The sequence below is a fragment of the Pelodiscus sinensis genome, chromosome 14 (assembly GCF_052426305.1).
Source record: "Pelodiscus sinensis isolate ZL-2025 chromosome 14, ASM5242630v1, whole genome shotgun sequence".
Lineage (NCBI taxonomy): Eukaryota > Metazoa > Chordata > Testudines > Trionychidae > Pelodiscus > Pelodiscus sinensis.
This window is the reverse complement of record NC_143065.1, coordinates 34770640-34795540: the sequence shown is the minus strand read 5'-3', so window position 1 is coordinate 34795540 and position 24901 is coordinate 34770640. Positions and strand designations below refer to the sequence as shown.

The window sequence follows — 24901 nt, the reverse complement described above, 5'->3', positions numbered from 1 at the left end:
AAGAGACACCCTTGAACCTCTACAGTTCTCTGCCTTTTCAACGAGAGATGGCAGGGGCAATAAGCTATCCATAGCCCCTCCCCCTTCTGCACAAAGGGCCTGTCCTTTCTGCCTGACACCTTCCTCCCCTTCTGGGGCATGGAACTGCCCCCTGCGCCTTCTCCAGGGGCCTGGTAAGTCCACTGGCCCCTCTGTTCCCAAGTAGAAACAGGTATGAGCTACACTAATACAAGACATCTTTACACTGGTATAACTGTATCCACACTAGTGGCTGTATCGGAGTAACTATAATTGGTTTAAAAAAAAACCACACACACACCCCCACACACACACACACACCCCACACCCCTAATCCATAGACTTGTATTGGCACAGTGTGTAGATCAGGCATCAATCAAAGTGAACAGATTATCTTGAAATATTGCTATCTTCATTCTCTGATGGCAGGTCCACACAAAAAAGAAGAGCCTTCTAGTTCTTCCAGCTATTGGAATTAGATTACCACTTTGCATTCCAACAGTCCTCGTGATGCTGTACTTGTAGCTAGTGAGACATTTGTCACAATCTTAACTCAGGTGCTTTTAAAAAAAAAAAAGAGCGGGAGCATATCAGAATAAGAGCGAGGTGAAATTTCTAATTCACTCTCTCAATCCAAGGGCATAGGTTTTATTTCCAATGAGGAATCCTTATAATATGACTATTTTAGTTCTGAAATCTCAGCTTGGGGAGAGAGGTACAAGAAATCAGACTACTGTAAAACTCCAATAGTCCGGCATCCAATAGCCCGGAACTCCTGATAGTCCAGCATCAAAATGGCAAAAGCCTAGTGAATGAGCTTCGGAAAAAAAAAAAAAAAAAAAAATCACAAGGTAACAGCGGCAGCAGCTGAACTGAGCGAAAAAGGGTAAGAGGCTTTAAAAAACCTAAAACATTACAGTATGTACAATAAAAAGGGTTAACACCACTTTATATACAGTATATAATGTATACAGTGTGTGTGTGTATATATATATATATATATATATATATATATATATATATATATATATATATATATATAAATAAATAAATAAATAAATAAATAAATAAAACAAACCTGCTTATAGCACCTCCTGATAGTCTGGCACATCTGATAATCCGGCACTACCTAAGTCCCATAGGTTCCGGATTATCAGAAGTCTACTGTACAATCTTAGAAAACTCAAATAATTCAATTTTAAAACCTCAAACTTGGCATATGATGTTTATAACTCTTCACGAGGGAAGCATGTTCTACTAAGTGAAAAACAGACTGAACAAGACAGTTTGGATGGAGAGGGACAAAAAATGTGCCCTATGCCATTTTCTATAATTATTGAATAAAATGTTACCTGGCCCTTCTGTGCCTATGGGGAAAGATATGGCAATGGAGGAAGGCCTTTGTTCAACTTCTGCCAAATTACAACTTCTCCAAATTTTAGTTTGCATCCACAGGTGTTTTATGGTTATGTACATGGCACAAGTTAGAAGACAACATGCAAGGCACTTATTTCCTGGGGATGTGCAGTGTGTAAACAGCACCTTGCACAGCTCACTAAGCACTCAAACAGAGCCTCACCCATCTACAGTGCAGTTTATAGCAGCATAGTGGCCCTCTGTCTGCCAAAAATCTTTTCCAGGCTCTGGGAGCAGGCAAAGTCTCTGGCAGGGGCTAAGCATAGTGGAAAGGCTCCAGCAGCTCCCCAGCAGTGGGGGAAAACTCCATGAGTGCGCAGTTGCCCCAGCCTTTCCCCACTGCAAGGAAAGACTAGTGGCTGGGAAAGGCTCTAGCTAGAAAAGACTCTAGAAGGGTGGCATGGGTTTGGGGAGAAGTGGCAAGAGCACAACATGAATGCTGGGAGAGAGCACTCTCAGTACCCTATGTAAACCACCTCTACCAGTGCAGTAGCTAACAGAACTGGGAACCTGGTTACACTGTAGTTTTACAGAACTGTAGCTTGCTGCGCTCAGGGGAGGAGGGATGTTTTTTTCATACTCACGGGTCAGAAAGTTGCACCACAGTAAAGTACCAGTGTAGACTTAGTCTCACACTCCACACATGGCCCAGAACTCACTAACACACACACACACACACACACACACACCCCCTCTCCCTCTCCTCCTCCCCCTCCTCCTCCCCCCCAATTGTCAAGTGCTATCACCATTATTTATTTGTATATTGATGGCGCTTAAAGGTACAATCAGGGCCCTGTTGTTTTAAGCACTGTACAAACATAAAAAGACTAGCCGCTACCCTACATCAATGTCTATATGACTGAAAGATACAATGAATAATTGCAAAAGTATTTATACCTCAAAACTATCACTTGCTTTTTAATTTTCAAAATAGAAATGTTTTACAAACTACATTAATGCAACGTTACAACTGACATTTTATCTGTCGGACAGGCAGGAAACGTCAACTTAAAGTTCCCACAGTAACCCCACCTTGGCCACACTGCAAACACATTTAAAGTCAGCAACACGATCATCCGATAATGCAATAGAAGAGACTCCCTGCACGAAAGGACTGAGTGTTACAGCTACTTGGGGAATCTTAACTTTGAATTTCTTAACTGAGGTGCATAATATTTCAATTGTGTTGCATTAAACAGAGTATCTTTAGGAGTCTGATATTTCAAAGGAATTTCCTTCAGGCGCCTTCAGCTGTATTGGTAGTAGTCTTGCTCTACAGCTTTGTTTTAAATTGCATAAAACAAAAGATGGAAGAACACTGCAGAAAAGTGAAATGAAAAATGTTTGTCTCTTGTTACCTGCAAACCAAGCTACCTACCCCCAAATTATTAGTTCAATCTTTAATTTTTTTGTACATTTTGCATCCTATTTCTGAAACAAATTTCTAGCTATCAGATATTAAAACTAGTTATCATTAGATTTCTATAGAGTCCTATTATTCAGTAAATCTAATTTCACTGAGACTCTTGAATATGTATTCCTAAAAATGTGGCGTTGACTCTTTGGTTTCATATAACAAGAAATGCAGCAAAATTAGTTTTTGCAAATAAATTGAGAACACATTTTGCCTTTGGTCAAAATGGACTTTTCATTTACATATAAAGAAGTGTTAAGTCAGGTGCTCAGGGTCAGAATGAATTAAGGGTAATTTTGCCAAATTAGGTTTGCAGAATTGGACTGCCTATACTTCAATTGTAAAAATCAATATAATTCACATCTTACTATATATTTTAGAAATGTGTCTGACTAACTGAGTCCATTTGTTCAAGAACTCCTCCTAAATGGTAAGAGTTAAGACCACCAAATTTGATATTAAGCTTCTTATCATAACTTAAAGCAATGTGAGGATTTGCTTATGCCAGGACAATAAGATGCACGTGGAATTTGATTGTTTCTCATAAAATGGAAAGAGAGGAGGAGTCTGACAGAAAGGACAGTTATACTGTAGAATGACCACAGTGGGGGTGAGGGGTAGCAGAAAGAGAACAGAGATGGGGACCGAGACAGCTATTACCCCACTCATTCAGCAGGGGGCGGGGGTTAAGAAGGGTACAGTTACCTACTATGTATTTCAGAGAGTTTGTTTGTGTTTCTGTCTGTCAGTCCCCCAGCCAGCTGACATGCACTACTTCGTTGGCTAGGTCTGCTACAGTGGCCATGGAAAGGCGCTTCTCACCTGCCCCAAGCTGCTGTGGTGAGAGAGGGCTGGAGTTGTCCTCTCTCTCCAGGGAAGCCTGCATACTGAACCCTTCATCCTTTATCCCACCCCAGAACAAGGATTTCAATAAAGAAAAAACAAGACTTATTTGAGTTAAGGACCCGTGCAACACTGGGTAAGTCTTCTAGTAGCTAATTCTTGGTCATTCACACAAGCCAGAATATAAAACAGTGGATGAGGAGACTGTGTAGAAAGGATGGGTATAGATTTATTAGGAACTGGGGAAACTTTTGGGATAGGAGGAGACTATACAGGAAGGATGGGCTCCACCTAAACCAAAATGAAACCAGACTGCTGGCACTTAACACTAAAAAGGTCATAGAGAAGTTTTAGCCTACATTAGAGTAGTTTTGCTGGCTAGAGGAAAGCCGACTGGTGCGGAGGAGCATATGGATCAGACAGACATCTCTTAGAGAATGTCTATTAATAGGCACTCCACTATGATCTAGTCAGGAGAAGAAGATGGAAGATGATAAAGCATGGATCAGATCAGATGAGAATCAAATGGAAAAAAAAAAAGAGTCTAATACATCAGGAAATGGCAGACAGATAAATAGTGATAAATTTAAGTGCTTATACACGATAGAAGTCTAAAGAATAAGATAGGTGAGCTAGAGTGCCTCGTATTAAAGGAGAATATTGATATAATAGACATAGAATCACAGAATCATAGAATAATAGGACTGGAAGGGACCTCAAGAGGTCATCGAGTCCAGCCCCCCGCCCTCAAGGCAGGACCAAGCTCCGTCTACACCATCTCTGACAGATGTCTATCTAACCTGTTCTTAAATATCTCCAGAGAGGGAGATTCCACCACCTCCCTTGGCAATTTATTCCAATATTTGACCACCCTGACAGTTAGGAATTTTTTCCTAATGTCCAATCTAAACCTCCCCTGCTGCACTTTAAGCCCATTACTCCTTGTCCTGTCCTCAGAAACCAAGAGGAACACATTTTCTCCTTCCTCCTTGTGACACCCTTTTAGATATTTGAAAACCGCTATCATGTCCCCCCTTAATCTTCTTTTTTCCAAACTAAACAAGCCCAGTTCATGAAGCCTGGCTTCATAGGTCATGTTCTCTAGACCTTTAATCATTCTTGTCACTCTTCTCTGTACCCTTTCCAATTTCTCCACATCTTTCTTGAAATGTGGCGCCCAGAACTGGACACAGTACTCCAGCTGAGGCCTAACTAGTGCAGAGTAGAGCGGCAGAATGACTTCACGAGTTTTGCTTACAACACACCTGTTGATACAACCTAGAATCATATTTGCTTTTTTTGCAACAGCGTCACACTGTTGACTCATATTCAACTTGTGGTCCACTATGACCCCTAGATCCCTTTCCGCCATGCTCCTTCCTAGACAGTCGCTTCCCATCTTGTATGTATGGAACTGATTGTTCCTTCCTAAGTGGAGCACTTTGCTTTTCTCTTTATTAAACCTCATCCTGTTTACCTCTGACCATTTCTCTAACTTGCTTAGGTCATTTTGAATTATGTCCCTATCCTCCAAAGAAGTCGCAACCCCACCCAGTTTGGCATCATCTGCAAACTTAATAAGCGTACTCTCTATCCCAATATCTACATCATTGATGAAGATATTGAACAGTACGGGTCCCAAAACAGACCCTTGAGGAACTCCACTTCTTATCCCTTTCCAGCAGGATTTAGCACCGTTAACAACAACTCTCTGACTACGGTTATCCAGCCAATTATGCACCCACCTTATCGTGGCCCTATCTAAGTTATATTTGCCTAGTTTATCAATAAGAATATCATGCGAGACCGTATCAAATGCCTTACTAAAGTCTAGGTATAGGACATCCACCGCTTCTCCCTTATCCACAAGGCTCGTTATCTTATCAAAGAAAGCTATCAGATTAGTTTGGCATGACTTGTTGACAGAAACTTGGTGGAATGAAGGCAATCAGTGGGACACAGAAGCAGCACATAAGTAAGGGTAACAAAACCATCTGTACTTCTGCACTGCTGTTCACAGTGGTGCTGCCTTCCAAGCAGGGTTCCCAACCAGCAGCTGCCACTCTCTGGCTGCCCAGCTCAGAAGGCAGTGCTGCCACCATCAGCTGCACAGAAGTAAGGTTTGCCATACTCTGACCCCTTCCCCCCCCACACACACACACACACACTAATCTTGTGGCCCATCCTCACCCCCTTTTGGATGAGGATCCCTATAGTTGCACCAACAAGAAATTTCAGATTTAAATATCTGAAATCGTGAAATTTACTATTTTTTTTTAAATCCTAGGATTGTGAAATTCACCCAAATTCACGGTGCATTTTGAAGAGGCCTACTAATAGAAACAGATGAGTATAAGAAAGGCCATATTAGATAAGCCAAAGGTTCATCTAGCCCAGTATTCTGTCTTCTGACAGTGGTTAATGACAGATGCCCCAGAGAGAATGATCAGAACAGATAAGTAATCATAAAGTGATCCACCCCATCACCCATTCCCAGCTCCTGACAAACAGAGGCTAGGAACACCATCCCTGTCCAAACTGTAACAGGATTCTAAGAAGAACTACATAAATTCCTGGAGGATAGGTCCATTGATGGCTTTCACAATGTCTAGCATGGAGTTCTACAAGATGACTGTACATCGTGTGGGGGGAGGGGGAAAATACTTTAATAAGCAGCAGGTTTAAAACAAACAAAAGAATTGTATTTAGTGACCCCTAGTTCTTATGTTATGAGTAAATAACACTTCCTAATCTACTTTGCCCACAGCAGTCATAATAGAGGTTTATAAAAATCACATCACCCCTTAGTTAGCTTTTACAAGCAGAAAAGCCCCTTCTCTCCTCATATGGCAACCGTTCCCAACCCCAACATTTTTTCTGTCCTTTTCTGAATATTTTCTAGTTCCAGTATATCTTTGAGATGAGACAACCACATTTGCACACAGTAGTCAAGAAGTGGTCTTACTATGGATTTAAACAAAGGAAATGTGATATTTTTGGTTTTATTTTCTATCCCTTTCTTAATGACCACCAACATTCTGTTTGCTATTCTGACTTCCACTGTTCATTGAGTGGATGGTTTCAGAGAACTATTGACAACTCCTCCAAGATTTCTTTGAGTGGTAACAGAAAATTTCAATCATTTTTTTTAAATTAATTATATATAAATAAAAATAAAAATTACACACACACACACACACACACACACACACACGGCTCACTGAACCACGCAGATCGCCCGAACCCGGCTCTTCCGGGTTGCAATCTACTCGCCACGGGCAAGTAGATTGCATTATTTGTCGAGCAAATATATAGTTGGAATTATGTTTTCCAGTGTGTATTACTTAGCATTTATCAACATGAAATTTCATTTGCTATTTTGTTGCTCAGTCACCCAGTTTTGTGAGATCCTTTTAAAGCCCTTCACAGTCTGCTTGGGACTTAACTTATTGCGTAGTTCTGTATCATCTGCAAATTTTGCCACCTCACTGTTAACCCATTTTCGAGATCATTTATGAAAGCATTCGAAAGTAATGATCCCAGTACAGACCTGTCTGGGACACTTCTAGTTACTTCTCTCCATTCTGAAAACTGACCATTTATTCCTACTGTCTCCTATCTTATAACCAATCTATAAGAGGACCATGCCTATTATTCCACAAGAGCCTTCTTTGCTGAAGTGCTTTTGGAGAGGGACTTTATCAGAAAGTCTTTGACAATCTAAGCACACATCATCCACTGGATCGCCCCTGTGCACACATGCTTGTTGACCCCCCTCAAAGAAGTCCAGTAGATTGGGGAGGCATGATTTCCGCTTACACAAATCTTATTGACACTTCCTCAGCAAAGCAGGTTCATCTATGGTCTGACAATTTTGTTCTTTATTATGTCAACCAGTGTGCTAGGTACTGAATAAAGGCTTACAGGCCTTGTAGTTGTCAGGATCTTCTCTGGAGTTCTTTTTAAAGCTTAGAGTTACATTAGCTATCCCCTACTCATCTGGTATAGACAGGGGCGGATGAGAATGCCGCAGGGCCCAGGCCAGCGCCGCAGGGCCCCGGGCAGCAAAATTTCGCGAGCCCCCCCCCTTTGACACAGCGCATGCACCGTGGTGCCAAGGCGCATGCGTGGGGCCTCGGGAAGCACGGGGCCCGAGGCAGCCACCTCGCTCGCCCTGCCCTAAATCCGCTGCTGGGTACAGAAGCTGATGAATACGTTACAAATCAGTTAATTCTGCACTTTCACATTTCAGTACCTTTAGAACTTGTGTGAATGCCATCTGGTCCTGGTTATTTATTACTGTTTATCAATTTGTTCCAAAACCTCTTCTAAGGACACCTCAATCTGGGACAAACCTCAGATTTGTCACCTAAGAAGGATGGCTTACAGAGTCTGGGAATCTCCCTCCCATCCTCAGCTGTGAAGACTGACGCAAAGAATGTATTTAGCTTCTGCACAATGATCTTACTGTCCTTTAGCATCTCAATTGCCCAGTGGTCACACTACACTGGTTGTTAAGCAGGCTTCCTACTTATTTTATTTTGCTGTTCTTCAAATTTTTTTGGTCTTCCTAAGTTACATATATACACACTCCACTTACCAGTGTTTATGCTCCTTTCCAGTTTCCTCACTAGGATTTAACACCCATTGTTTAACAGAATGTCTTTTTACCTCTCACTGTTTCTTTTTCTTTTTTGGTTTAGCCACGGTGGCATTATTTAAAAAGTTTCTATGCAGCTCACAGGGATTTCACTTTTGCCACTGTACCTTTTAATTTAACTTCCTCGTTTTTTTGTAGAGTTTAATTTCAGAAAGGGCACTACAATGATGAGTCGCTGTGGTGTATTCCCTGTCATAGTGGGTTAATCCACATGAATTTATCTAATTTTTTGAACCCAGTTATATTTTTGGCCTTCACAACATCCCCTGGCAACACTGTTGCATTCTTTAAACCAGTCCTATCTAGTTAGCATTAGGCAAAGCACCAGACAATAATCCATTGCAGTGTCTGTGTGGCAAAGGCCTCAGATTTCTGTGGCACTCTGCCAAAGCAGATTGCAAATTTTGTGGCAAGCTTCAAATAAATTAGGAAGCCACACAAGGAAATTCTGAACTGAATGTGAACTGAGTAGGTCAGTACAGTATTTGTTGTTGTATATAATTTGACATTAAAATAATTTATACTACGCGGCAGAATTGTGCCTCAAGTAATCTCTACACTGCATCTACAGGTTGTGTAGGGAGATGTGTTACGGAAAAGGGGACTGGACATACATACAGCATGATTATTCAATTATAACAGTAATATATATTCCTCATGTACATCAGCTTACGTCATTACAATTTTACAGTGAAGTTAGGAAAGTTGGGCACCTGAAATAACATTTAATAATGTAGACCAACCCTAAATTAGGACATCTGCATATGAGGGGAAAGTCAGCAATTTTGTCATTGTTTGGGGTTGGGGGATTGGATGTTTCTGCTACAATGATCAGCAGTGAAACACCTAACTATATAATTATTTACAATAAATGGGGCAGAACATCTGTCAGAACTACAGGAAGTCCCCAACTTGAGAATGAGTTGTGTTTCAAAACTTTGTAAGTCACATTTTCCCATAAAAGCAATGCTATAAACAGAGCAGCTATGTCTACACTGGCATGATTTTCCGGAAATGCTTTTAACAGAAAAGTTTTCCGTTAAAGCATTTTCGGAAAAGTGCGTCTAGATTGGCATGGACGCTTTTCCCGCAAAAGCACTTTTTGCGGAAAAGCGTCCATGGCCAATCTAGATGCGCTTTTCCACAAAAAAGCCCCGATCGCCATTTTCGTGATTGGGACTTTTTGTGGAAAACGACTCTCTGCTGTCTACACTGGCCCTTTTGCACAGAAGTTTTTCGGAAAAAGACTTTTGCCCGAACGGGAGCAGCATAGTATTTCCGCAAAAGCACTGACAATCTTACATGAGATCGTCAGTGCTTTTGTGGAAATTCGAGCAGCCAGTGTAGACAGCTGGCAAGTTTTTCCCGCAAAAGCAGATGATTTTGCGGAAAAACTTGCCCGTCTAGACACAGCCAGCCAGTTTGAAGGGTGGGCAAGCTGGGCAGTAGCCCGCTCGAGACACGCAGCAATTAAAGGGGCCGTGACCACATTTTGGCCCTCCCCCCCCTCCCTTCTTTTTTGCTTGACAAATATTCTCCAGCAGTCGCTGGGGGCCTCCAATTGGTTAGGACCAGCCCTGGTTATAAATGGTAGTTAGGTTTCCCAGGCTAGCCCATAATGTAGCTGAAATACTGTATATTTGCAATGAAAAATAATAAAATTAGTTTTTTTAAACTTTAACCTTGAATGCTTGAGGAAAGGCAGATTTAATTAGCGTAGGGCAAAGAGGTAGGTGGAGACAGAGTGTGACATCAGGGCATCCCCTCACCACCCTCCCTCCGTGGGCTATGCTGGCTCCTGCAGCCAGCCCCATCCCCTGACCACGCTACCTCACAGGCTGCACCCAGTGCCCGTTCCCCAAGAGACAGTGAGTGGTACAAGCACTGGCTGGAGGTCTCCAGAAGAGCAGGGCAAGGCTATGCAGACCATGGCTAGGGACAAGCGGCAGTTTCCCCTTCAAAGCTTCTCTCCAGCCGCATGACTGCCTCCCTCCCCTGCTCCCTCAGAGTCCCTCAGCCAGCACTTGTGTTGCTCACAACCACGCATGCCTCTTGCCTGCTCCCCTGAGTCTGTAGGTGAGCTTTGGTTTGTATGTGCAGATGTTCCTAAGTCGGAGGTTTGTAACTCGAGGAGTGCCTGTATTGTTTCATGGGCAGATTTCAGGAGCACTACACTGGTTGAGCACTGGTCTCGCTCTTGGAAACTGCTCTCTGCAATCATGTGGGACGTTTGTTTTAAATTGAAAGCTTAAATTCTGGAGCACACTTCTGTGGCTGGGGTTGGATTCCGTGGCTGCAGAACATTTAGCACCCTGGCAATGGCTTGGGAACAGCACCAAGGAGTTGCCGCAGTGTTAGCAACAGTGATTTTTTAACTGCAAGCATGCAGATTAAACCGCATCCTAGGCTAAGCCTGTAACTAGACTAGATCACTGCCAAGGCTAAAGCAGTAGACCAGATTCACTCTAGGTGCAATAGGATGGCAGAAGGAATAGCTTTTTCTACAGATAAACCCCCTAGGCTTACAGCAGATGTGGGTGCGGGAGATTCACAGAGGTGTGTTTTATACTGTTTGCATCAGCTTGTTTGAGTCTCCCTAATCTACTTTAGTGCATTTTCACATCCCTAATCAGAAGCAGCATCTTAGGTTAAGTGACCAGGTTAGAGACTTCCAGGCTCCAGTTCTTGGGCCCAGGGAAATGGTGTCTGGAGGAGGACTGGAAAGTGAGAGGAGGTGGCTCTATACAATTTTATGACCCATGGAGACATCAGGCAAGTGAAGAGGAGTTAGTTTGGCCCTCTACATAACTTATGGCTGCTTAAGTTAGACTGGCTGGTACTGTGCTCCCAATGAGTCACTACACCAGCTGAGGATCAGCCAAAAGTCAGCTACTCTCCCGCAAGGTGCCCTTCATGATTCAGGGCCTGAGAGGTGATGTTGCAGAGATAAGAGCTGCAAGAGTCTTCAGCTGCCCAGTTAGGTCAGCTTTGCAACCAGTTTGTACTCTCAGGGCAGTGCAAGAGAACCCCATTGTGGGGGGCAGGCTCTGGACCAATGCTGTAATGAAGATGTAACAAGGAAATGTTAGTGTTAGAAAAGGGGAGCCGAGAATTGTTTCATGCCATGGCAAATAAGCAAAAAAAAAAAAAAAAAAAAAAAAAGTATCTGAGAGACACAGATTCAAGTCCCTCTTCTGGCTGATAGAGAACCAAGTTCTTCATCCCAGATCACTCAGAGCAGGGACATGAACCTGAGTCTGCCTGGTACCACTCTAGGATCCTAACCACCAGGCTATGGAATGCGAGGGTTGATCAGTCATGACGCACTAACAAAATCTTTGTTGAAACTGGTAGGTCTCTGCCAGTGGAGAGAGTTCAGAGAAGGGCTACAGGAATGATGACAGAATTAGAAACATGCCTTAGAGATAGACTCAAAACGGCAAGCTACATAAATTGAACAAAGAAGATTAAGAGCTGACTTGGGCCAGGTTTGCACTACAGATCTTATAGCAGCACACTCGGTGGTAGTGTTAGAAAACCCTTTTGTCTGTGCATTTTCCACAATGATGATCCTGTAGTGAAAACATGAATGATATCCCTAAGCAGGACCCAACAAGTTCACTGTACTCCATCAAGGTATTACAGTTAGTTCACATTTCAGGCCAGTCTCCCTTCCCCCTCTATTAATCCATCTGCTTTGGGTGGGTCTCTACTTTATGATGTAATCAATATATTACAAAGAAAGTGCTACACCACGTGTTTTAGAGAGCAGCACACTTAAACCGTCAAAAGCCTTCAAGTGTTTTTTGAATCGGGGGGGGGGGGGGATCGTTCTTTTGAGAACCTTCAAAAATTTGCCTTTACAGCTATCATATACTTGCCAAGGCCAGATTATAGAACAATGTTCTAATGCGGCATTTATGAAAAGGAAAATCTGCAATAGGTTTAAAAACTATTTTTAGGTCAGTTTAAATTATCTCCATCACTTCATAACCAAGCCAGATAAAGTACAGAGTGAAAATTCTGACATGGTTATTTACCCTGGCTTACCCAATAGCCCCTTACCTCTGTGATTGCATCTGTCAGATCACCACTCAGATGTGCTCTCTGTAGCAACGCAAAGAAGTCAATGCTGGATTTGCGCCTGGGTTCTGATACGCGTATTACTTCCGTTTCTGTTGTGTTGATCTCTGTGCGCACAGATCCCTGCTCTCTCCATTGCCGGTCCTCCCCTGTCCATTTCAAAGTGCTGCTGCTCTTGAGAGACACAACTGAGCTGGAAAGAATGCTGGGGATATAGGTGGGCAAGGCCTGGGAATCTGTATAAGTAGATTCTTCTGCAACAGACCCACTCTCCAGTAGGTCAGGCACTGATAAGCTGAGGCGTCGGTCAAATGACTGCCTTTGCCTTCCATCCACCATTTTTCTAGAGCTTTTCCTTGTCCTCTTTATGTTGAAGTTTTGTAACAAAGGCCTGGTTTTCTGTTTCAGGGATCCCCAGAGAGTTGATCTATCCAAATCCATAGTTGCAAAGGGGTTGTCAACAATTCCTTGGCATTCTTGGTTTTAAACAACTTCAGTAATTCATAGGGTGACTAAAAAGAATGTGGAAAGAATGAAAGTTCAGTTATTAAAAGTGAACAGGAATTGGGGATTATGACAATGTCTCAACCATACACATGCAGTCCATTTTCTAACAAGCAAGAGGAATTCAGGCTGCATTAGTAAGGGAGGGAATTATCAGCAGAAAGAGTGCCATACAGTAACAAATGATGGTAAAGATTATGGGAGATCCAGAAGTAGGCAATTTCCACTTCTTCCCTTTCAAACGCAAAATGTGTTATCAAACTATTAATTAAATTATTCAACTGGACAACTACTAGAGTTACTGTAACCTGGAAAAGTGATTAGCTTATTAAATATTGAACAACAATTTGACTCATGGTAACATTTCCAGGAGAAAAAAATTTGCAATACTATTATACCTTCTGTGCACACTTGCCTGCCTCTAAGAGCATAAACAATGACATAATGGATGAAACCAGTGTCCATGCAGCCCAGTATCCTGTCCTGGAGAGCGGCCAGTACCAAAGCTTCAGGGATCGTGTATAGACTGGGGCAGCTGGAATGATCAATCCCTGTCTTTTCATTTGCTTCCTATCTTTTAGCCTTAATGATCCATGTCAGGACCTTCTGTCTTATCTCACAATCTCTTAATTTCTTTAAGAGCCTTTGGTGAAGGACCTTATTAAAAACTGGCATTGTACTAGCTAGATTCCAGTCATCTGGTCTAGAGGTTTTAACAATAGCTTGGTTCTGCAATTTCATATTTGAGTTCCTTAAGAATTGTTGGGTGAATACAAATCTGACCCTAATGACTTATTCCAGTTTAAATAATCAATTCATTCTAAAAGGCTTCCTTTGGACACTTCACGGAGGAGGGGGCGGGGGGAAGAAGAGTACTTCAGCCACATCAACCAGAAGGGATAGCTCTGGTGAGAGTATCTAAAACTTTCAGCAAGTTCTTGGGCAGCCAGTTGGTATCAACTGAGAAACAGAACCCCAAGGACTACCACACATCAGTCAAGGTGGCGTGAACAGAGATGACTCAAGGCAACATCTAGGCTTCAACTGACAAACCGCTAACAACCTTCTCTGAACTTATTCTCCTTGACTTCTCTGTACTCGTTACTGTCCCTGGAAGCCTCCCTCTGCAGAAACACACCACCACGTCATAATTATTCTTTGTAGGCACCCACTTTGGATGTATAGTTCTTGGTGTAGTAGACCTTCAACGTGCCTGCAGGCAAGGAGAGCATGAATCTGAATTGGATTAAAGAAACATACTTTAATCTGTACACCCACAAAAAGTTAAACTTGTTCAAATGTATGTCCCCCAGCCATAGATGCTTTAGGGGCCTGATCTTGCAGATCTTTTTTCATGCAAGTAGTACAAATTCCTCCATCACGATGGAGAGGTGGTGGGGACAAGTCTGACTTACTGGCATTTGTGACCCTGTGCACTAGATCACTAGGCCTGGAGCAAGGAGTCAGGCCCACCTCTCTAGGACAGGAGCCAATGTTGTAGGGTGCGTGTGACACAGGCTCACTCTCCACCACCACTTCATGTGGCCTCCCTTTCTTTTGCAGGCCAACATTAGGTGTTTGGTGTCAGGGCAGAGGATGTGGCTGTAGGAAGTCGGTGTCACCTTGGCACTTAGAGTACAGTGCATCCGCTGAATCAGGAAGCCACAGAAATAGCCGCCTTGATATCAGAAAGACTAGTCGCATCAGAAAGGCCCTTTAATTTCATTTAGAATGGCCAAAGTCAGATTGAGAGGACCAAGGGAGGAAGATGTTTTAAATGGACTTCAAGACTGGTGTGAGGTGAAATACAATTAGATCAGCCACGGGGCATTTTGTACCTGATGCCAACATACTTAGGGAACTCATCTCTGCTCTCTACACGACTTTATAAACCAAGCTATGGCTTTCAACAGTAGAAAGGAGATGAATATACTTAATTTAACTAGCCAGCTGCTGCTGAACAAGCCACCAATCCACATATTAAACTTTGTTCCTTCCTACTTAGCCTGTGGGAGGGCAGGAGTGGATGATTCAAAGTTTCCTGAGATTAATGGGACTCTTTCCATGGACTTTGATGGGTATAGGATATGGCCCTTACTGTATCTCTCTACCCCTCTCCCTGTTTCCCTCCCTCTGCCAATGACACCAACCTCAATTGCTCACTTGTCAACTCCTCCCACGAAGGCATTTGAACATCCTTCCATCCCACTCCTCTTACATGCAATGCCCTCATACCCATTTCTGACATGGTGCTTTCATGCAGTCAGACAGTGGTGATGCAGCAAGACCCAAAGACAAATGAGAGATGCTGATATTTTTGGTGAAATAAAACTTTACAAAGTTAGAACACGCATATAAATATCAAGGTTAGACATTCTTCTAGAAGCGACTGCTCAAATAGAAGTTATGGGCTGGATGCAGAAGTTATTGGGAGTGTTTTTTTAACCTGTCTTATGCTAGAGATCACAAGGGTGAACTTTTTTAGGTTGGGGGCTGCTGACCAACAATCTTAAAAAAAAAAAAAAAAGAAAAACACAAAAAACTCCACCCTGCAAATCCTCACTGTCAGGACCCCGACTAAGAAGGAGAATGATCCCCCACATTCTCCTCACACACCAAGTCTAGCAGGGCCCAGGCTAGTAAATTACATGTGCTCCAACCCCTTAGGTGGACAGTGGGGGAGGAAGGGATTGGAGCTCCAACAGGGGCTCCCCAATGCTGGGGGAGCTCTGGGCCTCAGGGGCTTGATCCAAGCAAGCCAGGGGCTTCATCTGGCCCCTGGATCTTAGGGTCCCCACTCCAGACTAAATGATCAAAAGGGTCCCTGCTGACCTCATAACAGTTACACAATCTTACAACCTATGAAACAGAAAATGCATCACTCGCCCGCCACAGTGCTCATCATCTTAGATTGTAAGCACTTCAGGCGAGGACTGTTTTCTCCTCCCTGTAGCAATTAGCGCAACTGGACTGTGATGCCAAATTGGCCCTCTGGGTATTAGAATAATAAAAACCAATTAATAATGAACTGAACTAAATACAAACCTTATTGATTACAGCATTAATAGCATGGGATCTCAGAAATAGGTTATTTGGATAATAACCTGACTCAAAAAGAAGAAAGTATTCCCAAACACACTTTCCCGAGCAGACCTTAAAAACGTCACTGAATGCTCCATTGACTCCAAAGCTGATTTACGTGCAAAGGGAACAAGAAACCAACCTGCAAGTATATGTAACTCTAAAAGTCTGACCCACAGCCTGCTGAAGTCTATGGAAAGATTGCCACGGCTTCCAATGGGCTTTGGATTAGGCACTTAATGGCTGAATCACTTACTGGTATCTAATGCTTCATAATTATTCTTGTAGTGCAATTCCTTTGGGAGGATTTGCTTTCGCTATATAAGTGATATTCCAAGTAATCAAGCAGGAAAGTGGTTTCCTTTCAAAGCAGGTCATTGTGGAAGCAAACAACCTCTCTGTGTGCAAACATTGTTTGTCCATGAGTTGAGGGGAGGAGAGAAAAAAAAAAAAAAAAGGCGTTTACCACATCCTGAGAAAACAGCGACCAAATATACTATACATTTGTAAGGCCCCTATATGTGAAAGAAGCTTAATAAATTGCACAGAGGGTATTAGATCTTTGTAAAAATGTGGACCAGGACAAATCACAGATGGGTGGAACATAGGAAACACATTTGTCCAATTTTACTGTACATTTTCTAAACCCTATAGCCAGCTTAAAAAAAAAGAAATCTGTTACCAGTCGGAAGGAACACAAAAATAATCCTCTTTTGTGCTGGGGTTGTTTTGGTTCCCTCTCCCCCCCCCCCCCCCCCCCTCATGATTTTTAACCTAATCCTTTGATTTTTGGGAGGGACCCTAATGTGTGGTTTGAGTATTTGGGGTGGCAATACTGCAGTGTGATGAATTCAGTATAAAGGTATTTATAGCAGCATAGCTTATCCCATACAGGGAAGAAAAGTCAACTCTACCCATCTACAGCATCTTTCTACTGGTATAAAAACTGTGTCCATTAGAGGCCGTACCATTATTTTGGTTACAAAACAAAAACAAGCAGTCACATGCTTAACCCAGATAGTAATACAGGTACATAAAAACCATGTTTAGATCAAGCCTAAATGAATTTATCTTCGTGAGGTAGGAAGAATTATTCACATCTCACCAATGGTGAAGTTAGGGGGCCTGTTTTTTTAAAGGAGGTATGTAATGTTCCCTCTAATCTTTACCATCCATGTATGGATTTTTTCCATTTGTGGAATACATTTTTGTGTGTGCCGAGAAGTGTGTGAACGTGCACCACTAGTAGAAACAAAAACCTAGCTGCAAGTGCTCTGCTAAAGCAGCTGGGCAGCATTTAAATCTCTCTTGTCGACAAAACCCTGTAGTCTAGACGTACCCAAGAACATAGACTGCTCTTGTAGGGAGGATAAATATGAATAAATCTGTGCCTTAATTTGCCAAAGGACACAGGGATGTCCATGGCAAAGCCAGCAACTGAGGCAAGATTCAAATCCCAATGCAGTGCTTTAATCAGGGGATGCCATACTGAGCTCTCTTTTGTTGACTGTTCATGTAGAAATCCTTCCCCCTTAGAAAAAAAACGGTTGGCCACTGGCAGTCATAGGGCCTATGCTTCTATTATTACATCATTTAGAATCAGCAGCATTTATTAGGTCAAACGTGTGTAGAAAATGCCATAAAATAATGCTACTGAAATTAAAATTCATCTTTATCCAGCAACTTCTGCTTTACTGGCTCTTAGGGTAAGAAGCTTTTTTGAAAGAGCAATCTGCTTTTTTGAAGGAGCGTGTCCAGTCTGTATGGACACTCTCTCGAAAGAAAGCCCTGATTAGTATTCATAGAATGGCCACCAGGGTATCTGTGCTCTTTTTAATTGCTTTTTTTTTTTTGGGGGGGGGGGGGGGGGGGGGGGGGGGGAGAAGGGGGCGGAGGAAGAAAAGTCCCTGTTCTGCATCTCCACACACACACACACACACACACCTCCCCCCACCCCTTTCTTCAAAAGAGCTCTGTTTTTTTTTTCCAAAAGCGTTCTTCCTTGTAATTTGAGGTTTACCAATGTTGAAAATACTCCTGTGTTCTTTCCATTTAATTTTGAAAGAACAGGATTGCAGTGTGGAAGCAGGTGATGTTTTTCCAGGGGGGGGAGGGGGGGGGCAGGTTTTTTTTTTGGAAAAAACAATGTAGTCTAGACATACCCTTAGGTGGGGGGGGGGGGGGGGGAGAGAGTCTATCACATTCAAAATGAAGACAGGGCCAGGTTATAACTTGTGCTTCCCTAAACGAACAAGGCTCTTCAAAGCTTTGCTTCCTATTTTTTCCATTATTCGCCTCGCCAACATTCCTGACTGTTCACCACGGCTTATTTTCTTTGTTTGTTTTTGTTTCGTTATCTAACGTACAGCCTGGTCATGCCAACGCTAGAAGGCAAAGTTCTTAATGAAAGGACTCATTGATGGTAAGTGCTTCACTCAGTAAACAATATTTGTAGAACAGGGCCCTCTGAATGATAGCTGCTGTGGTAAAGTCCCTTATAAATGCATATGGTACATGTGCTATATATTTGAGAGAGTATGTCTGTTTGTTCAAGAACACCTCCTAAATGGTGAGCGTTAGGACCACCAAATTCAGTATATAGCTTCCTCTTACCATAACTAAAATCAAGAAGGGTTTGGTTGAGCCAGGAAAATGGGACATGCCGGGAATGGGACTGCTTCTCATAAAACCAAACAGAAAACCAGACAGTCACCAAATCAAGCACAGCCCTCAAAATTGGCATAACTAAGCAAATGAGGTTTGAAGGAGGGCAGGGGCTCAGGTTAAGCATGCAGGGTGCCTCCTCTGCTCACCAGCCCCAGCAGCTCCATTCTGGGCCAGCGGAGGGGCTCTGCCTCCACCCATCGGTGGCATCAATGTGCTTAGGCCAGAGAGAGGGGGATTCCCCTGTCCCCAACTGCATCTGCTCCCTGCTGGTGCCAGGGGAGGGAACACCTCACCCCAGCCATGTTACCCAACTCAAAGATGCCAGGGAACAGGTGGGCCTCCAGTGACCCCCCATACAGCTTAACCTGGATCTGTCCCAGGAAGGGAACACGCACTCCTCCCCTAAGTATGCCCACTGGAGCTGCAGCAACCATGGATCGGCGCCTCTCACCTGGCCCCAAGCTACTGCAGTGAGAGAAGGTTGGGACAGTTCTCTCTCCCCCGGGTAGCCTGCACACTGAATCCCTCATCCCCAGCGCAATTAAAATTAAAAAAAAAAAAAAAAAAAAAAACCACACAAGACAAGAGTCTTCAGCAAATTGAAAACCTATTTATTTCCCAAAAACAAAAACAAAAAAGTTAAGTTAGGGTTCCAAGCAATGCCAGATAATTCTTCTAATACAATTTAAAAAAGCAATAATCTAGGTTCACCTTAAAGACTAACAAAACATGTAGACCGTATCAGGAGCAATTGTGGGCAAAAGAAGTGGGTTTTGCCCACGAAACCCTCTAGTAGCACCTTAAAGACTACTAAAGCATATAGAGGGTTTCGTGGGCAAAAGAAGTGGGTTTTGCCCACGAAACCCTCTAGTAGCACCTTAAAGACTACTAAAGCATATAGAGGGTTTCGTGGGCAAAACCCACTTCTTTTGCCCACAATTGCTCCTGATACGGTCTACATGTTTTGTTAGTCTTTAAGGTGCTACTAGACTTTTTTTTTTTTTTACGATTTTCCTGTTACAGACTAACTGATACTCCTCAAACTATAAATGAAGTAATTCCTCAATAAGTTGCATGACATTATCATCTGCCATAAAAACAAGATCCTTCAAGAAAAAAAGAATTGTGTGTTTCAATATCTATTCCACCATCCTAAAGGAACACTTTTTTCCTCATGACAATCTTATCAAAGAAATGTAGGGGGGGGGGAACAAAACATATTAAAGAAAACAATACAGTATTCGGAAATTACAGGCACTGGTCAGACTGACCTAAGTACCCCAATGTTAGATATCAAAGCAGTAGCCACTGAAAGCATTAAACCCTCATAGTTTTACAGTTTTCTGCTTGGAGGTACAAAACTGATTCAGTTTCGGATGGTTTCTGTTCAATGTCTTCATCAACAATTGCACATAATGACAGAGGGAATACTCTTATAAAGTTTGCAGAGGATACCAAGCTGGGAGGGGCTGGAAATGCTTTGGAGGATAGCGTCATAATTCAAAATTATCTGGACTGAACTGAAGAAATGGTCTGAGGTAAATAGGATGAAATTCAATAAGGAGAAATGCAAAGTACTTCACAAAAGGAACAATCAGTTTCTCACACACAAAATGGGAAGTGATGGTCTAGGAAGAAGTTCTGCCGAAAGGGATCTAGGGGTTAAAGTGGACCACAAGCTAAGTATGAGTCAATAGTGTGACACTGTTGCAAAAAACCCCCACAAAAACCATGATTCTGGGATGCATTAACAGGAGTATTGCGAGCAACACACGAGAATTCATTCTTCTGCTCTATGCTGCATGGATTAGGCCTCAACTGGAGTATTGTGTCAAGTTCTGGGCACCACATTTCAGGAAAGATGTGAAGAAATTGGAGAGGGTCCAGAGAAGAGCAGCAAAAATGATGAAAGGTCTAGAAAACATGAGCTATGAGGGAAGACAAAGAATTGGGTTTGTTTAGTTTGGAAACGAAAAGACAGAGGGGCTATGATATCAGTCTATAAGTACCTACAAGGGTTTTGCAAGGAAGAGGGAGAAAAATTATTTTCTTTGTCTTCTGATGATAGGACAAGAAGCACTAGGCTTAAACTGCAGCAAGGGATGCTCAGTTTGGACATTAGGAAAAAATTCCTAACTGTCATGGTGATTAAACATGGATATAAATTGGCTAGGGGAGATTGTGGAATCTTCATCACTAGAGATATTTAAGAGCAGGTTAGATAAACATCTATCAGGGATGATCTAGAATGGGTCTGGACTTGATGGCCTCTGGCAGGATTTTATGTTTCAATTTGGGCATCAAGGTTTGGGCTTCAGAGTTTGGGCTTCAGACAAGGTTTGCAAGTGAAGCCTGGCTCAACTATCTCACTGAAATGTAAGTACAATATTTATTTTTTTCTGTTGATTTACTGTATAATTAGAGGTTACAAAAATGAGAAAGACATTTTAGTACTTTGAGTAGTGACACTTTTGTCTTTTAAGCACTAATGCAGAAGGGTGACTGCGTGACTACTCTTGTAAACACCCTGAGAGCACGTCACAGGAAGAAGAAAGATCATCCCAAAAACATCTCACCACAGTACTGTCTTATCAAAACAGTGGGCAAGGAAGTACATGCTAGTGAGATTGCACAAATGTGTGTATTTCTCTTAACAGAGAAGTGATCTACAGTAAATGCCAAACCCCAGCCTTTCTACAATGATCTTTTCCCATTTTTACTCACCATCTTTAGCAGCAGCACAGTAACCATATTTTAATACATAGCAGGTTCTCACTTGCTCATAAGAAGCTTGATCTTATTTTCAATACTTTCAGCATTCTCTACATATTCTTCTTCCACCATAGAAGAAGAGTTGCCTTTCCTACTGTAAAGATCAAATGCTTGGTGCTAACATCATAAGTTGTTGTCTATGTAATCACATTCATCCAGAGAAACACTGTGCCGTGCTGAGTCATAAGCAACTGATATCTTTTGGTGCAAGCAGTGTGAGGAGAGGAGTCACCAGAGGGACAGGCAGGGGGCAAGAAAAGACCAACAAGTGACAGGTAGTGTTTGCGTTTAACAGATTGGATCAAAGAGAAATCAGCTTGGTAGAGATGTACAAAATGAGAAACTCCACCGCCAACAAAGGACCAAATCCCTGCAGAAATGCCCTTGGAAATGAAAACAAGAAATGTAAAATCAAAGGAATGCTCCAGTTCCTGGGTCCCAGCAAGGATAAGTCTCCCTTGTGACAACAGCAGCTTTGCCTGCCGAAAATAATTTGTATTGATATAGGTACAAGCGTCTGGCCTGGCCACATTTAGGGAAAATCCCTCTTTGATTTAAACAAGAATTCTTAATTAAAACGCATGGTGCTAGCTGAGAGGTGTAACAGAAAGAACACCCACAGTTGTCTGGTGGTTACATCTTTTCACACCTTACTATCATAGTTGAACCTCCTAAATCCAGGACTTTTCTGATCATTGCTTACAGAATCTCACTCAAATACGAATTATGAGCAAGTCATTTTAGTGGCAGAAAGCTTTGCAAACTTACAAGAGCACCCCAGAGGCCAGGAGTGGAAACTGGCCAGGAGTCCAGCAGCTAGGAGCCCCAGCGTGTGCTGGCAGCAGCGGGGCCAGCAGACACGCAGGAGCCCCATCCCCGGGGAACCCCAGTCAAGTAGTAATGGGATCAGTGAGCACCATGCCTGGGGAGCCCAGAAGCAGGGCCAGTGATGGCCAGCAAGCTCTAGTCCTGGGAGCCCCAGCTGTGCCAGTGGCAGTGGGCTGGGGCCCTGTAGCCATGGGACCAAAGTGGAATCAAAAGCAGGGCCCACAGCAGGTCGGGGCAGTGGTCTGGGGGGGCTGATGGCAAGGGGACTCCCCTGATCTGACAAATTCCCTCATTCGGGACCGGTCAGGTCCTGATGGTGCTGGATGAGGGAGGTCCAGCTTGTAGTTCCTTTCTCTGCCATCTCTTCTGGCTCTCCGCACACAAATTACACTAACTGGAATATAAACTCCTTCCTGTGGAGGAAAGGAAAAAAGCAGGGCAAATAAATTGTTATCTTATACCAAATGGCTGAAGTAATTAAAGAGAACAATGGGTATGTTAAAGTATGGTGAGATATGAAACAGATCGTGTGTGTGTGTGTGTGTGTGTGTGTGTGTGTGTGTGTGTGTACACACACACACACACTTTTCTGATCATTGCTTACAGAATCTCACTCAAATACGAATTATGAGCAAGTCATTTTAGTGGCAGAAAGCTTTGCAAACTTACATTTAGTTAATTATCTGGATACATAGCTTCCTTCTGATAAGCAATCCTGATCAAAAGGATTTTTGAAAACACTTGTGCAAAGTACCTGTGTTTGCATTCAGGTGTATCCATTTATCCTTGGGGTTTCAAATTCAATCCCTCTGACACACCAATTTTAAGCATTTAAAGGTAAATCTGAGCCCCATTCACTTCAATAGGATCATGATTTTATCCTGAGAATGTTAACAGCTTAAGTCATTGAAATTTTCCCTGCAGAAAAAATTGATGCCAAAATGAAGCATTGATTTGGATGGACTTGCAGCCATACCTCCAGGTGCTGTGATCTCTTATCACAATCTAAACAAACAAGGGCAAAATGTGGTCTACAAGAAATGCCTCAGTGAGTTGTGCCTCAGTGAGAAATGCCTCACTCATGTTGCAGTGTATTCTTCCCTATGCTGTACTAATACCTGTCCCAGGCTGGTGTTTTAATTTGATATTGCATGTGTGATATTGCAGGGCAAGTGTGCAGATAAAGTCTAATAAAACACGGTCATTAAAGACTTCATGGGACTTTTTGCAACCACAGGAATTTAAGTGTTTCAACCAGATTCTAACCCTAGAAATTACATCTTATCTTCCTACATTTTCCCTGCAGCTTCAATTGGAAGTTATCCATGATTAAACAGTACTTTGGGATTCTTTAGCTAGAAAAGGTATAAAATGGTGAGATTCTGAAATCAGGTACACTATAGTCTTTTGGTTTGGTCCATTCCACTCTTAACATTGCTTTTTACTGCATTAGGCAGCATCTTTAAATGCTCACTGCTTCACGAAAGACAACTTACATGCTACAATGCTTGAATAAAAAAAACCCACCACAGAAACAGACTTCCTTTTATTCAGTTATCTGAAGGAAATCTATGTCTCTGAAGATGAATGCCAACATAAAAACCTCAAGGGGAAAGCACTGAATTTAACAAACAGAAACATTTTACAAGGCTTGCTGTAATATTTGTTTCTCGTACACACAAATATAAATACCTAGGGGTATTAAGCCCCGCGCTCTTGCTTTTTAAAAAAATTATCCATCACATATACAATGAGTTGCAATGATAAGTACATGACATGCACTCTCATTTTTCTCTGCCGTCCTGACAGGGGAGAGGAAGGAAGAAGCCTTATCTCCTTGGATACTTCTTACCACAATCTGAAGAGCTTGTTTTAATTTTCATGCAGAATCAAACCACTCTTGGAAGTAACCGACAAATAAATGAGACAGACATCTTAAAATAGTACCTACTAGTGGAACCGGGGGGGGGGGGGGGAGAGAAACACACACGTCACCTGCCTCCAACTTGTGGGCATGTTACTTTCACTTCTTACATCATCTTGTAAAACAGAAAAAGAAATGCTGTATTTCATATTTCTCACCAATACTTTTCACCCTTTCTGCCACCGAAAGCAAGGCACTGGACCACATGCTCCATAGCCATAGAAGTGGGAGGCAGAAAGTCTTCTTTGTTTCATGCTGGTTTTCTACCACCCAGGCTCACAGCAAGCTGCCTGTTCGGAGAAAACCCTCACTGTCAGAATATCACAAGGAGAGCCACTAAATGCCATGCATTTCCCAGGTCACTCGTGCATGCAGGCCCCAGCTTATAGATCCCCATAGGCCAAACTGAATAAAATATGATGCACTCAGTTGAGCTCAGAGAAACCAGAAAATAGGGAGCTGCCAGTATCTTCCCAGTGGCCCCTACTGCAAAAAAGGAGGCAGCCTCTATGCCTCTCCACTCTTGCCGACAAACAGATGATCAGCTGTATGTCGGCTCAGCACGGCAGCCATGTAAATTTAAATGAAGCGGCGATTATTTAAATCGCCGCTTCATTTTCCTATGCCTGGTAGCCTAATCTACATGCCTCTGGCGACAGAGGCATGTAGTCCAGATGTACCCATAGTGTTG

At 42.6% G+C, this 24901-nt stretch overlaps 1 protein-coding gene and 1 long non-coding RNA gene across 7 annotated transcripts in view; one reads left to right on the top strand and one right to left on the bottom strand.

Annotated features, from left to right (window-relative positions):
* MCTP2 (multiple C2 and transmembrane domain containing 2) overlaps positions 1–24901 on the bottom strand; it is a 184733-nt gene that overhangs the window by 146431 nt on the left and 13401 nt on the right. For 4 of the 5 annotated variants that reach the window (XM_014575411.4, XM_075897001.2, XM_014575410.4 and 1 more), the window contains exon 2: positions 12417–12946. In XM_014575411.4, the coding sequence (XP_014430897.3) occupies positions 12417–12875 (459 nt within the window). In that variant the 5' untranslated portion in view covers positions 12876–12946. Of the gene's footprint in view, positions 1–12416; positions 12947–15088; positions 15421–24901 lie in introns of those variants that run through there. The other variant, XM_075896997.2, reaches the window with a different exon arrangement.
* Positions 17647–24244, top strand: LOC112546392 (uncharacterized). 2 transcript variants are annotated; one of them, XR_012895718.2, is made up of 5 exons: positions 17647–17725; positions 18388–18441; positions 21618–21733; positions 23211–23334; positions 24096–24244. It is a non-coding gene; the product is annotated as an uncharacterized LOC112546392 (long non-coding RNA). The 2 variants fall into 2 exon arrangements; XR_012895719.2 differs by lacking the exon at positions 21618–21733.